The sequence below is a fragment of the Pygoscelis adeliae genome, unplaced genomic scaffold (genome assembly GCF_000699105.1).
Source record: "Pygoscelis adeliae isolate BGI_AS28 unplaced genomic scaffold, ASM69910v1 Scaffold71, whole genome shotgun sequence".
Classification (NCBI taxonomy): domain Eukaryota; kingdom Metazoa; phylum Chordata; class Aves; order Sphenisciformes; family Spheniscidae; genus Pygoscelis; species Pygoscelis adeliae.
This window is the reverse complement of record NW_008824356.1, coordinates 6,661,978-6,673,949: the sequence shown is the minus strand read 5'-3', so window position 1 is coordinate 6,673,949 and position 11,972 is coordinate 6,661,978. Positions and strand designations below refer to the sequence as shown.

Sequence of the window (11,972 nt, the reverse complement as noted above, 5' to 3'; positions counted from 1 at the left end):
CTGTTGACAGACAAGTTGTTGGCTGCCTAGTACAGTCACTGCCAAGTATGCTGAGTCTAGACCACAGATAATGTGAGATTTGAGGATTACATAGTCAGAAGTTGTTAGACTATTTGAGGCTAAGCTAGAGTCTGAAACTTGCCTGTTTTGGAGTAAGTGTCATTAATGTAGCTACTGCAACTAGCTAATAACAGCATTCTGTACTACCTTTAGCATAGAACTTTTCTTCATAGCTCTGGACTGACAGAGGCTAGATAATGGACTTCGAGCAATGGTGTTTGAAGGATCTTTTTTTGGTTGTAAGGAAACAATTTCCATGTATAGTTAGTTTGTGAAATTAAGTGCTCAGGACTGAATTACTCAATTCATGTATGCAGCACTTTGTGGTAAAATGTGGCAATCACTTCAGTTTCTGTGTCTGCCTTGTAGGATGCATTGGTAAGTCTGATCTTCACTGGCATATGTTTTTCTTGATACCAGTAGTGTGATCTTCAATTAGTGTTAGTCTTCTCCTGGATAATCTCTCAAATGTAAGTTTGCTGATAAATGCAACTGAAGTCTTACCATTGTAGTAGCAGCACTCAGTTTTACATATGATCATCAGTGATTGCTGTACTGTACCAGTGGCTTCTTTGATCCTTTGCCCTCTCACTACTGGCAGACAATACTAGACTCTTTACTTCCTCTTCAGTTTTAAATTAATTTGTTTTGTCCAATTGAATGTCATCTTCTGTTACAAGGGGGTGAAAAGAGGTTGCTTATTGATTTGCTAAATCTTCTTTCTCTACCAAAAGCTTGTACTTGTTTTTATGGAGAAGCTGCTTCTAGGCTATTAATCTTCTTCCTCTTTTTTTAGTCTATCACTTTTTCTACTTCCTACCATTTAAGAAGGATACTACTACTGGATTATTATATTCAGGTTTTGATACAGTAGTGTTTAATGGCAATGCCCTCTGATGTAGTATACATACTCCTTTGTCTGGTATAGTAGTTCCAAAGAGCAAACGCTAGTTGGAGATTTCCATGCTTCTTATGCCAAAGTCTCTGAAATATGCAGTGTGAATCCTTGTAACAGCAGTTTGAACACTTGAGATTTAGTGCAGTTTCTGGGGAAAACCAGTCTTGAGCTTTCCCAGGATGTGGAATATTTCCAGGTACATTGCGATTCTAGTGCAAAATTTCCTTTATTGTGGAGAAAATACTCCTACTGTTTGTGACACCTCCTTGTGTAACTGTAGGCAGTGCTTTTCACAGTCCCTTCTAGTAGCTCTCACTGTAGGGAAGAAGTGTTCTTGACTCTTCCCTCCACCAATTGTTAATAGATAAACACAGAATGCGCATGTGTTTAGTGTCAAATCTTCAGCATCTTGACATGCTTTCTGGGTTTTTAACTTAACAAAGTCACTTCTAGAGTTGCATCAGATTTGCATAGTAATTGGAGTGGGCCAAGGTTATTTAGAAATATTGTTGCTCTCTTACAAACTAATCCCCCGATATGTATTCCTGTAGTCCACAGCGATAACCCTGTGACTGAATGTTCTGCATATCGGCTATTGACCAGTAATCATTGCTGCTGTCAAAACAGATGTATCCTGTTTTGATATTTGTTCAAGGATGTATCTTCCCTTTTTTGAAAAAGCAAACAAATTCAATATCATTATCATATCAATATCATTCAATTTAATGGCTTCAGAAAACTTCTCAATTTCACTCTGCAATTTTGTTTTCCACTTCCTGTCTCTTGTATGTTACCTCCATCTACAAAGTACTTAATAGTTCTGTTCATTAAAGAAAATTAGTCCCTTTGGTACCACTGAGCACACAGGGGTTTAGTCAGTGATTACCTCCTAATGTAAGAAATAGTGCAACTTTGATAAGGTCTTTAATCTAGGACTTTGGTGGCCTGTTTCCTAGCACCACTGTGTAGTTGCTGAGTGAACTGTGGCAAGCTGCTCTGCTCTCTGTTTTACCTGGCTGCATAGGAGGATGAGTACTAATCATCATCTTAAGATATTTGGGCAGATTCAGCTGCAGGACTTCTGGGAAAAGTGAAGCGTAAGTGGTTCTTTCAGTTAACAGCCGCTGTCTATTTTTATTTACCATACTAAGGCTGCAGATTGTTTCTTAGCAAGTCTTGCCTGGACAAGCTGCATTTATGTTGGAAATTTTTTTTTTTTTAAATGATCTCTAAACAGTTCAGAGCTGAAAGGTATTATATTCTTGGGTGTGAAACATAACCTTTTCAATATCTTCTTCTTTCCCCTTCTAATTCAGGGCTGTCTGATTTTGAGTGATGAACTGAATCATGCATCACTAGTGCTCGGAGCAAGACTGTCAGGAGCAACTATTCGAATCTTTAAGCACAACAGTAAGTATCAGATGGTGGACTCTGCCTTTCTGCAGATGCTATAGATCAGATACAATCTCTTCTATCTTCTAATAGTTGGAAATCCAGTTTCATGCAAGGAACTCAATTGCTGGTTACCTGAAAGGCTAGAAGACTGCTGCTCCTGAGAATTTAATAATCCTGAATTGGATATTTTTTGATATGTTCAGTCTCAACTAATAACATTTTTATCCTGAAGTTGTTCTGGCTTACATCGTCTGCATATGAAGAGGAACATGCTGCCCTTTGGCAAGTCTAGGGGCACTAGTGTTTTAACATGGCTTCTTGTTACTTGGATAGCTCAGTGTGGTTAGACTATTCTAACAGTCCGTGTCACATAGTAGTGCAATCTTGTAGTGGTCTAGGTTACAATTTGGGGGATAAGAAAGTTTAATTTTAGGACCGGGTGCCGACATGATCCTACAGTAACAAAAGCTTATGAATGCAGATGTCCTAGCTAAACTAGACAGCCATGCATTGGTACAGTGTAGTACAAAAAGAATTTTTGGGATGTGAAGCATAGATTAATTTCACTGAGTTACTTGCTTTAAGTATTTGTTTCCAAAATACACAGTATTTTCACTTTGCTAGTTTCAGCTTCCTCCAAAGGAGGTATTTAGAATAACTTTCAGATTAAAAATACTTAGGGTTTCCTTCTCTTATTCTCAGTGAAAGAGGTACCTGGTTGTCCTTGATTAGTAAAGCCACTACCTTCATTCTTCAGCCACTCCTAATACTCTTTATAGTATCTATCTCCGAGATCATGATGAGTCTTGCTCTTTGAAGTGTGTGGTGGTAAGAGCAAAGCTTGGGTGGCTGCAATTATTTCCCTTTCTTTGTCCTACTTGATGGTGGATCCTCTGCTGTGCTTATTGTTTCTGTTTTGTTCTCTCTTTCTTGTTCTCTAGCGTTTGAATAATTTTCTTTACAGAAGCGTAGAGCTTACTGTAACAATGATTTTTTTTTTCTTTTTTCTTCTTCATAAATCTTGATTGTTGGGCAAGATCACAAAAGCTTTCCATTCAATTTCTGCATTTGTATAGACATACTTCTGAACATTGCATCCAGTTGCAGAATTTCAGGAACACTGGTGACAAACATAGTTCTGGGTATGAAGAGAAGGTCTTGGAAGCTCTGGTGTGATGAGGAAGAATAGATGATCTGTGGGAATGGGGTACAAACTAGCAGTGGTGAGATTGGGGGATATTCTAGAAACCTTATAGGTGTTTGGGATCTGAGAGAGAGAGAGAATGGAGTGGCAGATTAGAATCAGAAGGCAAAATGCAAGCAATGATCTTGGCCTGTCAAGATGATGTTCAATTCATAGTTGTGTATGTGTTCTCAGTCCTATTCCTGTTCTACTCTATGCTGCCTTAGTTAACTTCATTTTCCTGAGATGTTAATGGCTTCATTCATATTCTGCTTTTTAGAAATTATGGAAAAAAAATGAAAAATCCCCCTTAAAATCCTTGTTCAATGTTTTCTTTTTTTTTTGCTACCTCATTCTGCAGTGTGTCCTTTTTATTAAGGTCAGACCTAGTTCCCAGTCTTGCCCTCTTTGAGAGATCAGAGCAGAACTTTATATTCCATTGTTCTCCCTAACTGCACTAAATTCGTCCTTTCTTCCTTGAGAGATTTGTTGGAGACAGGGACTCCACTGCTGATTTCTTAATCCTTGTCTTTTTCTGAACATTAGCTGTCTTTTAACAGTCTATTAACTGACCTATTTTGCGGTATAATTTCTAGTCTAGTTCTAGTTCACAAGCTCCTCTCGCTGGTACAACTGCCCTAGGCTACCAATCCTCTTTTCATGATTGTGCTCTTTTTCATGCCCTAGTGTTTATGTCTCTCTCTTGCTCAGCCCTTTTAGCTTTTATGGTTTGATTACTCCCATCTCCACTCCTTTCCTCTGTTTTTTTTTTTTTCAGGACTGATTTCATGTGTATTTATTTGTTCACATTAGTCAGGTCTCCTAGGATCATGTCAAGCGTTCATAGACAAAGCTAGTAAGGTTTCAGAATACATTGCTACTAACAACTTCATCTGTCTAGTTTCTGATATGTTGAGCACTGTCCTCTTTCCTACGCTGGTGGTTCTTTTTTCTTCTTTTTCTGTTTTTAGTTTAGTAGCTTCCTGTTCCACACCTCCAGTCCCTTCAATTTTAAACAAAGTAATAAAAAAGTACACTTGCTCCCCTTCTTGTCCTGCACTTTGGTCTATCTTCTACTTACCTTTTACTTGATTATCCTTGAGCTTGCTTGTTCTTTTTTGAGTTATTTCTATCCACAAGGACATGCTTACTACCTAAATTGCTTTCTCTTTTCCTCACAATGAGATACCTTCCTTTTTTTTTTTCCTTTTTTCCCTTCCTTCCTTGTTTGCTGTTTGTGCCTAATGCTGTAACTTGTGCTTTTAGCTTAGGATGATGAAATTCTTTGTCAGAGTTCATACAGTCACCCATTCCCTTTAATCTCATCTGTGAGCCCACAGCTAGATGAAGCCCATGATTTATGTATGGTCTGTCCTCCACACTGGAGCAAGCAATTTGTGCGTTTCTGGAGTATTGCTGTCTTTAGCCATGTCGAAGCTCAAGCTAGTAGCTGTTTTGGTACCATTTAACAGTAATTTCTGGTGCAGATATGCAAAGCCTGGAGAAGCTGCTCAAAGATGCTATTGTGCATGGGCAACCTCGTACACGGAGGCCCTGGAAAAAAATTCTTATCTTGGTGGAAGGAATATACAGGTACAAACTATTCTTTATATTCCTAAGACCCTCCACGTGAGATCTGGCTGCTTGGTATTTGGGTTCCTTTGCCAAATCAAACTATGAATATTGTCACTTCATAGTTATTTCATTACTCATCTGCGAATTAAATTGAGCTATGTATGTCTCACATCCTGGACTTTCTGTTGCTAGTACTGTAGCTGCACCTGGTGTTATCACAATGCTTCCCGCATCCTGATTAGATTGTAGAAATTAATTAATCTAAACTGATTATTCACATCAGAGCTGAGGTCTTAAATTGCTTATCCATTCCATTCTTTCTATGCTCACTAGATGATGCTAGTGTGAATGGAATTGTGCAAATTTAATGTTTTTGCTGAGAATGAGTAGGAGCACGTAGTAGGCTTAGCCATTTAAATTGTAGTGACTTTCAGCACGAAATGGGGCGTTTTGGAGTGCTACTAATGAGAGCCTAGTCAGTTCTTAAACAAAAACAACAGGTAAGTAGATGTCAGATCAGAATACTGACATTAGGGTGGAAGTAAAAATGAGAATTCATTTATAAAATTGTCACTGAACACATTCCTTTGCCTTAACTTACTGTCACTGCTACTATTTAGTCTGTATGTCAGCATCCCAGAGATGTTAAACAGGTAGAAAGTAGATATCTGGGCCCCAGGTGCAAGGGGGAGTTATCTTTCATCTCTCTGCAGAACACGATGTGTCTAGCAAATTTTATGTGTTCAGAATTACTGAAAGAGTGAAGAAAAGAAAGCTTAGTGACTTTAGGCTCTATAAGGAGGCCCCGACCATTAAATCAACTTACACTGAATTTCTGTTTCTCAACAGTATGGAGGGATCCATAGTCCGTTTGCCTGAAGTGATTGCCCTTAAGAAGAAGTACAAATCCTATCTGTACCTTGATGAGGCTCATAGTATAGGTGCCCTGGGTCCCAGTGGCCGGGGTGTAGTGGAGTATTTTGGACTCAGTCCTGAAGATGTGGATGTTATGATGGGAACGTTCACCAAAAGCTTTGGAGCTGCTGGAGGATACATTGGGGGCAAGAAGGTAAAAAGCTGAGAATCTCATGGCTGTTGCAGGCTGGTGGTGGACTCCTTCACTAAGCATTTCAAAGTTGATCTGTTTCTCAAGTACCCTGTTTGTCCATTTGTTTCATAATTTTACATACTGTCTAGTACAGTGGAAGTCTGTGCAATGTAGAAGAGTCTAGTAAAATACCTCATAATTTTGTAGTTCTCACATGGTCAGCAATGATCTCAGTTTGCAGAATGTACAGTAGTGGTGTAATATCTTTTTAGGAACTGTTAGGAGCCAGGAAGCAGGGATTTCTTAATGTTACTTTTAATGAGACTTGTAGGAAAAATGCCAAAAGCTGAAGTTTTTCAGCCTGTTTGGAGGAAAACCCCCTTCTTGGGTTAGTCTGGTAGAATTGATTCCCTCTGGACTCGAACGGTTTGCTTTCTGAAAAGACACTTCTTCCCTTTCTGGTGGGATTTTTTATGGTGTGGTGGGGGTTTTTTTACTATTTTTTGGCTACTGACTCTCTTCTACTGGAAAGTACTGCTAGAAAGTGTTGCCCTTGCCAAACCCCTCCTTTTTGGAGCGATGGTGTAGATAACTGCACGTGTCCCTTTTCTCATTCTAAAATGTATCTCACAGATCAGGCTTCTAAGCTTTATTTGAGAGTAAAATTCCACTGTTTTCCTACCAGGACAATAATTTTTTAGATACTAACAGTGATGATTACTTCAGCCCATCCAAATGGAGGTGGGACTTGCAGATGTTCCTCTTTGGGAGTTTGCTACAGTTGGATTAAAATTACTCTGACATCTTCCCCAGAAGAAAGCACCGTATTAATGTTTTTCCAAAGGTAGTGAGCTAGTGGGATTAACTCCCTTGACATAAGGTGAAGCAGCTAAGAGTCCTTTGCAACTGTGTTATAGCTACTGTTTGAGGGATTGCTTCAGAGGTAAGAGGCCTTAAATCTTCTTACCTAGTTTATTTCCAAGTCCCTTTACAACTTCCTTTCATTTAACTCTGACTGCAGGCAAACAGCAACATAAAATTGAACACTTCCCCGTATTTCTATAATATGTTCCCAGCTTGTGCTATCTACAGGGCCATCATTATTAATTTTATGGTAACAGAAGACAGAATCTGTCCTGGCATTCATACTGGTCTTTTAATATTTTGCTGGAGTGGTCTGGGCATTTTGGAGTGGTTTTGTTACAGTTAACAACAAGCAGCCTAGATCTATGGTGTGTTTGTCCTTTGTTCCTATATGACCTGCTTTTGCCCTCTAACAAATGTAGCAGGTGTGTTTAACTGGGAAATGCAGGAGGGTGTAGGCTGAGGTTCCTGCACTCTTAAATTATACCTGCTGCTTTATTTATATTGTGCTGATAAATGGGAGAAAATATTCTGTGACCTGTTCCCCTGTTTGGTGACTTTTGTGGGGAAACAGTTATATTGAGCATGATACATAAGCACCTATGGATCCTGCTCCCCACTATTTCATTTGTTTTATACTCCCACTGTTATAATAAACACTTTTGAAACACAGCCTGCACACAGCTTGACTAATGCAAACACCTTGTTGCAATCCAATGCTGGTGGTGTTAGCTAAACAAGTCTGTTGTAGGTATTTGTCTTTGATCAACACACATTCTTGCCCTGTGACATAATTATGGGTTGTCATGTCCCCGCTGTTAGCTTTTCAACTGTTCATTACTTGTACTGTAAAATCAGTCCTTGAGATACCTGTTCTCTTCCAGGACATTCTGAAACAGGTTTCTTGCAGTGGTCCATTTTATTGTGTGATTAAGACACGACAATAAAGCATTTCTCTTGAGTGCCGGGAAGGCAACGTCTGATGCCTCTTGTGTTTTGCTAGGAACTGATTGATTACCTCAGGACATACTCTCACAGTGCTGTGTATGCAACATCACTGTCACCTCCTGTTGTGGAGCAAATCATCACCTCCATGAAGTGCATTATGGGTGAAGATGGTACAACTGTTGGTGAGTCTTTCTAACAGTAAGCATGTGGAAGGGGGAAGCCAAACAGAGCCTCTTTATCACCTTGACAGGTAACTCATTCAGTGGACACATTCATAATTATCTGTTAGTACATGTAGACTTGGAATTTCTGGAGTAATAGACCAGTTTAGTATCCTACTTGGCCGATCAGCCTAATAACAGCATAAGGAATTTCCAGCTAGAGGTAAGTCATCTTAATCTTGTCTAAGACACAGTATTGTGTTGTATTGATTTTTGTTCTGTGTCTAGCTTTTCTAGCCTCCTCCTTTCTCTTCCCCATTTTCTGTCCTTTATTAGCCCCACTTTTTAGATTGCTTTCAGAGTATTTTGCTGTGTATCTTTTACAGTCTTGTGTGCTGGTTACTGCAGGGGCAATGCTTTTGATTTTCATCTCTAGTATAATTTGATGTTTGCACCTCAGTTAAAGTAAATATGGGAATGTTTCTGAAATCCCTTTTTACTTGGGGAGCTAGAGGCAGTTTTCAAGATCAGTAGACTTAATGCACTAGGAGAAAAAATTCAGCATATTTGTCTTTATTGTCTTAGTTTTCCTTTTTCATTATGAAAGTAAGAAAGGGGAAATCTGTAATAGTCTCGATACATTCAAAGTCAAAACCACAAATTCTCGTGTCTCATTTGCCTAGTAGGTAGCAGCTTCTTTCAGTTATAGCATGAAGTAAATAGCTTGCACTTGTGATGTGTAAGCTGCCTTGAAACTGAAATGGTACAGCACTTTGCATGTAGGATACTTTTCCCTCTTCACAGGTAATTAAAAAGTTGTGAGCAGCTCACACAGGATGACAGTGTAGTTTGCTGAGGATCTGTCAGTGGTGTTTGGTTCAGAGGCTCTTAGAATTCAAACTGCAGGATATATTCAGTTATGGGAGCTTTGGGCATCTGGCCACGAGGTGGTGGTGTATACTGAAGAACTGTATTTGCTTTTGAGCATGGGTCATCTGACCAACTAACCTGACAGATAACTCCTACAGTAAAAAAGCTCGCTGGAGAAATGTCTTAAGAATTTTTCTGTTATAATAGGTTTCATTTGGTTTGCTTACATTATCTGAGAACAGAGTTAAGTGCCAGCAGTTGGTGTTGGTGGTTGCTCAGTAGAGGAGTTATCACCAGGGCGAGTACAGCCAGGCAGCAGCCTGTATCTGTGCTAGCACTGAGTGCTTCCAAGTGGTCCATGTGAGATACCTGTACCAGCCAAGAGTTATCCCCTGTGCTGGTCTCAAGAACAGATATTAACCAAGCTTCAAACTGCATGAAAAGTTGTGCAAAAGGGCTGGGTCTTGCCGTCGTCTTAAAAGTGACTGTTTGAGCTCTTTCTAGCTGATGATTTGCCAACAGTCTGTGGTCTGCTCAGGTGTTGCTTTTGGGTTTTTTCCAGTATCTGTTTTGTTTAATGAAGTGGGAAGCAAGGAATGTGTAACTGATTTCTGTTTGCAGTATTCAAACTAAGGCATTTTTGCCCCTTTGTGAGGCTACAGTGTGATATTCATTCAAGACAGGAGAATGGAAGCAACTTCCACTCCAGACTGTTCTCCTGCCATTATGCCAGCAAGATCCATCAGAGCTGAAAGGTGAACCAGATGAGGAACCAATTTGGCAAAAAAACAAACTCAAAAGGCCTTTTTTGTCATGTTGCTTAAAATGGATGTCAGGCTACATCCTGCTAATTTGGTGCTAAAAAGCAGAATTCCTAGCCAATTCTTTCTATTGAGAAAAGAAGTGGTTTTGGTGTTTGAAAGCTGTGTCATTTCAAAGAAGCCTCTGTACATCCAATTTCAATACGAACTGTAGCACTTTTTGGAAGTGCTGGATATAACAGCTGGATAGCCAAAGTCCTGTCCGCTCATACTCAGAAAGGATTTCTCAGCTACACGTCCTGTGAAAGTGTTACTGGCTTTCTAAGTATCTAAGTCAGCCTTCAGCTAGGATAAGCCCTTCATAGGATGATTCATAGTGCTTTTCTGTTCATTTTCTGCACAATGCTGTTTCCCAGTTATGCGGGTTTTTTTTTTAATTGCCTTAAGGCTTTAGAGATAATATTACTTTGTAGGCATTTTCTGTGGATGAAGTTGGCAAAAGTTCAGTTGGGTAAATGGAGCAGCTGCTTAGTGGTAGCATGACAAAGTTTTTTCTTTAAGGGCTTTGGCTGAAAAGGTGCTGGTAAGAGTTGTTAACTGTGGAAGACTAGAGAAATAGTGTTAAACTGGGTCACTGGTAAGCACCTCTGAATCAACTGTGTATTACAGAAATGTCACTGCTTTGAAATTAGTCAAGCTGAACTAATGGATGAAGGCAAACTGAGATAGGGCAATGGTTTTACAAGGGCACAGGAGTTGGAGCTGGAATCAGAACAGTAGACGGCTAGCTCCCAACGCTGTGTTTTGGGGCAACAGCTAAATCTTATAATGGCTTCAAGAATGCTTTCTTGAAAAGAGCCTTTGCGTCTTCTTTGTCTGCCTGCTTCTGTTCACCACACACTATTTGTAAAAGCTGCTGTCCTCCATGGCATCAAACCTTGGTGGAAATTGTCACGTCAGATTGAGATGGTCTGTAGCTGAGGAATAAGTAGTAGGAAGCAGTTGTTTTTTGAGGACAAAAGGGTTTTTTGTTTTATTTTGCAAGAATAAGTTAATTCTCTCCTCTTATGCTTCAGGTTATTTCTAAATCTAATGAAACCTCTAGAGGCTCTAAACTTAAAATATAAGGCATTGTAGTTACTAAAACTTTACATAACTAAAAAAAGTAAATATCTCCTTTCAGATCTTTCCAGCAAGCTGCCAGAGACTAAATAGCATATTAGTAGGAGGGAGCACAGACAAAATACAGATGCTATGAAAAGCTGAATGGCTGCTTATAGAGAACATAAGATGGATGGCATGCAAATGTGCTGCCTGAATTGGGACAGTAGTTTCTTGTATCTTGATTTCTGTTCAAACTAATCTGTTAATTCTCTGTACTGTTTATGCATGTAAGTGACTAGCAAGCCTCAATCTCTCTGAAGACAGTTATGGGAATATAATTATATATGATATATATATATATCATATATAGTATATTACTTGCTCCTTCTTCCAGACTGCAAAAAACACTCCAATAGCTAAAGTGATGGCAGAGCCATGTTATGGGTTCTTGGTAGTGGTGCTTCCAGTACTGCTTCTGAAACTCCTCTACATTATTAGCTCAGTGCTGTATGTCTGTCCTATTTTACTGTGCATTACCTGTCTTGCACATAATTTGCGGGAAGACCATCATGTGGTCTTAAACAAAACATATTTGATTTGTGATCATTTTGACAATTTTTTCCAAGGAACAGTTGTCCTCAAGAGTGGTGAACATCTTGAGCATGTAGAATGTCTTCAGAGAACTCCAGTGACAGTGTACATGGGTATCTCGCATATCATCACAATTGGCTTTGATACATGGTAGAGCAAGGTCAGTAGGAGAGATGGAGAAGGCGTCTTTCCGCAAAAGCAAATTTTTGGAGCTGGTTTTCCAATTCAAAGTCACTACGGTTGAAATTGTTAACAAGCAAGTGTTGCAGATGCTTGTCAGCAGTTCAGTGGATGCTGCTCTTTCTCTTTGTTCAGCCACAAAGATGAACTTCAGATAGCTTTGTAGATAAAGGGGCTTTTTTAAACAATAATAATAAAAAGACACAATAAGCAGACTTTTTGGGGTCATAGTATACACAAAGATGGCAAATTGATTCCTGGAATGGGGTTCTGGAAGCTTGTAGTGTAGAGCCACTTGATTCTTGCTGTTTGTGTGGTGGTTGCGTTATTTAAA

At 39.3% G+C, this 11,972-nt stretch overlaps 1 protein-coding gene across 1 annotated transcript in view; it reads left to right on the top strand.

The window, feature by feature from the left end:
• The window catches only part of SPTLC2 (serine palmitoyltransferase, long chain base subunit 2), a 68,327-nt gene that overhangs the window by 12,824 nt on the left and 43,531 nt on the right, over positions 1-11,972 (top strand). The window contains exons 6-10 of the mRNA XM_009319411.1: positions 2,029-2,048; positions 2,275-2,368; positions 5,024-5,129; positions 5,961-6,180; positions 8,027-8,153. Coding sequence (XP_009317686.1) covers positions 2,029-2,048; positions 2,275-2,368; positions 5,024-5,129; positions 5,961-6,180; positions 8,027-8,153 — 567 coding nt within the window. The remainder of the gene's footprint in view (positions 1-2,028; positions 2,049-2,274; positions 2,369-5,023; positions 5,130-5,960; positions 6,181-8,026; positions 8,154-11,972) is intronic.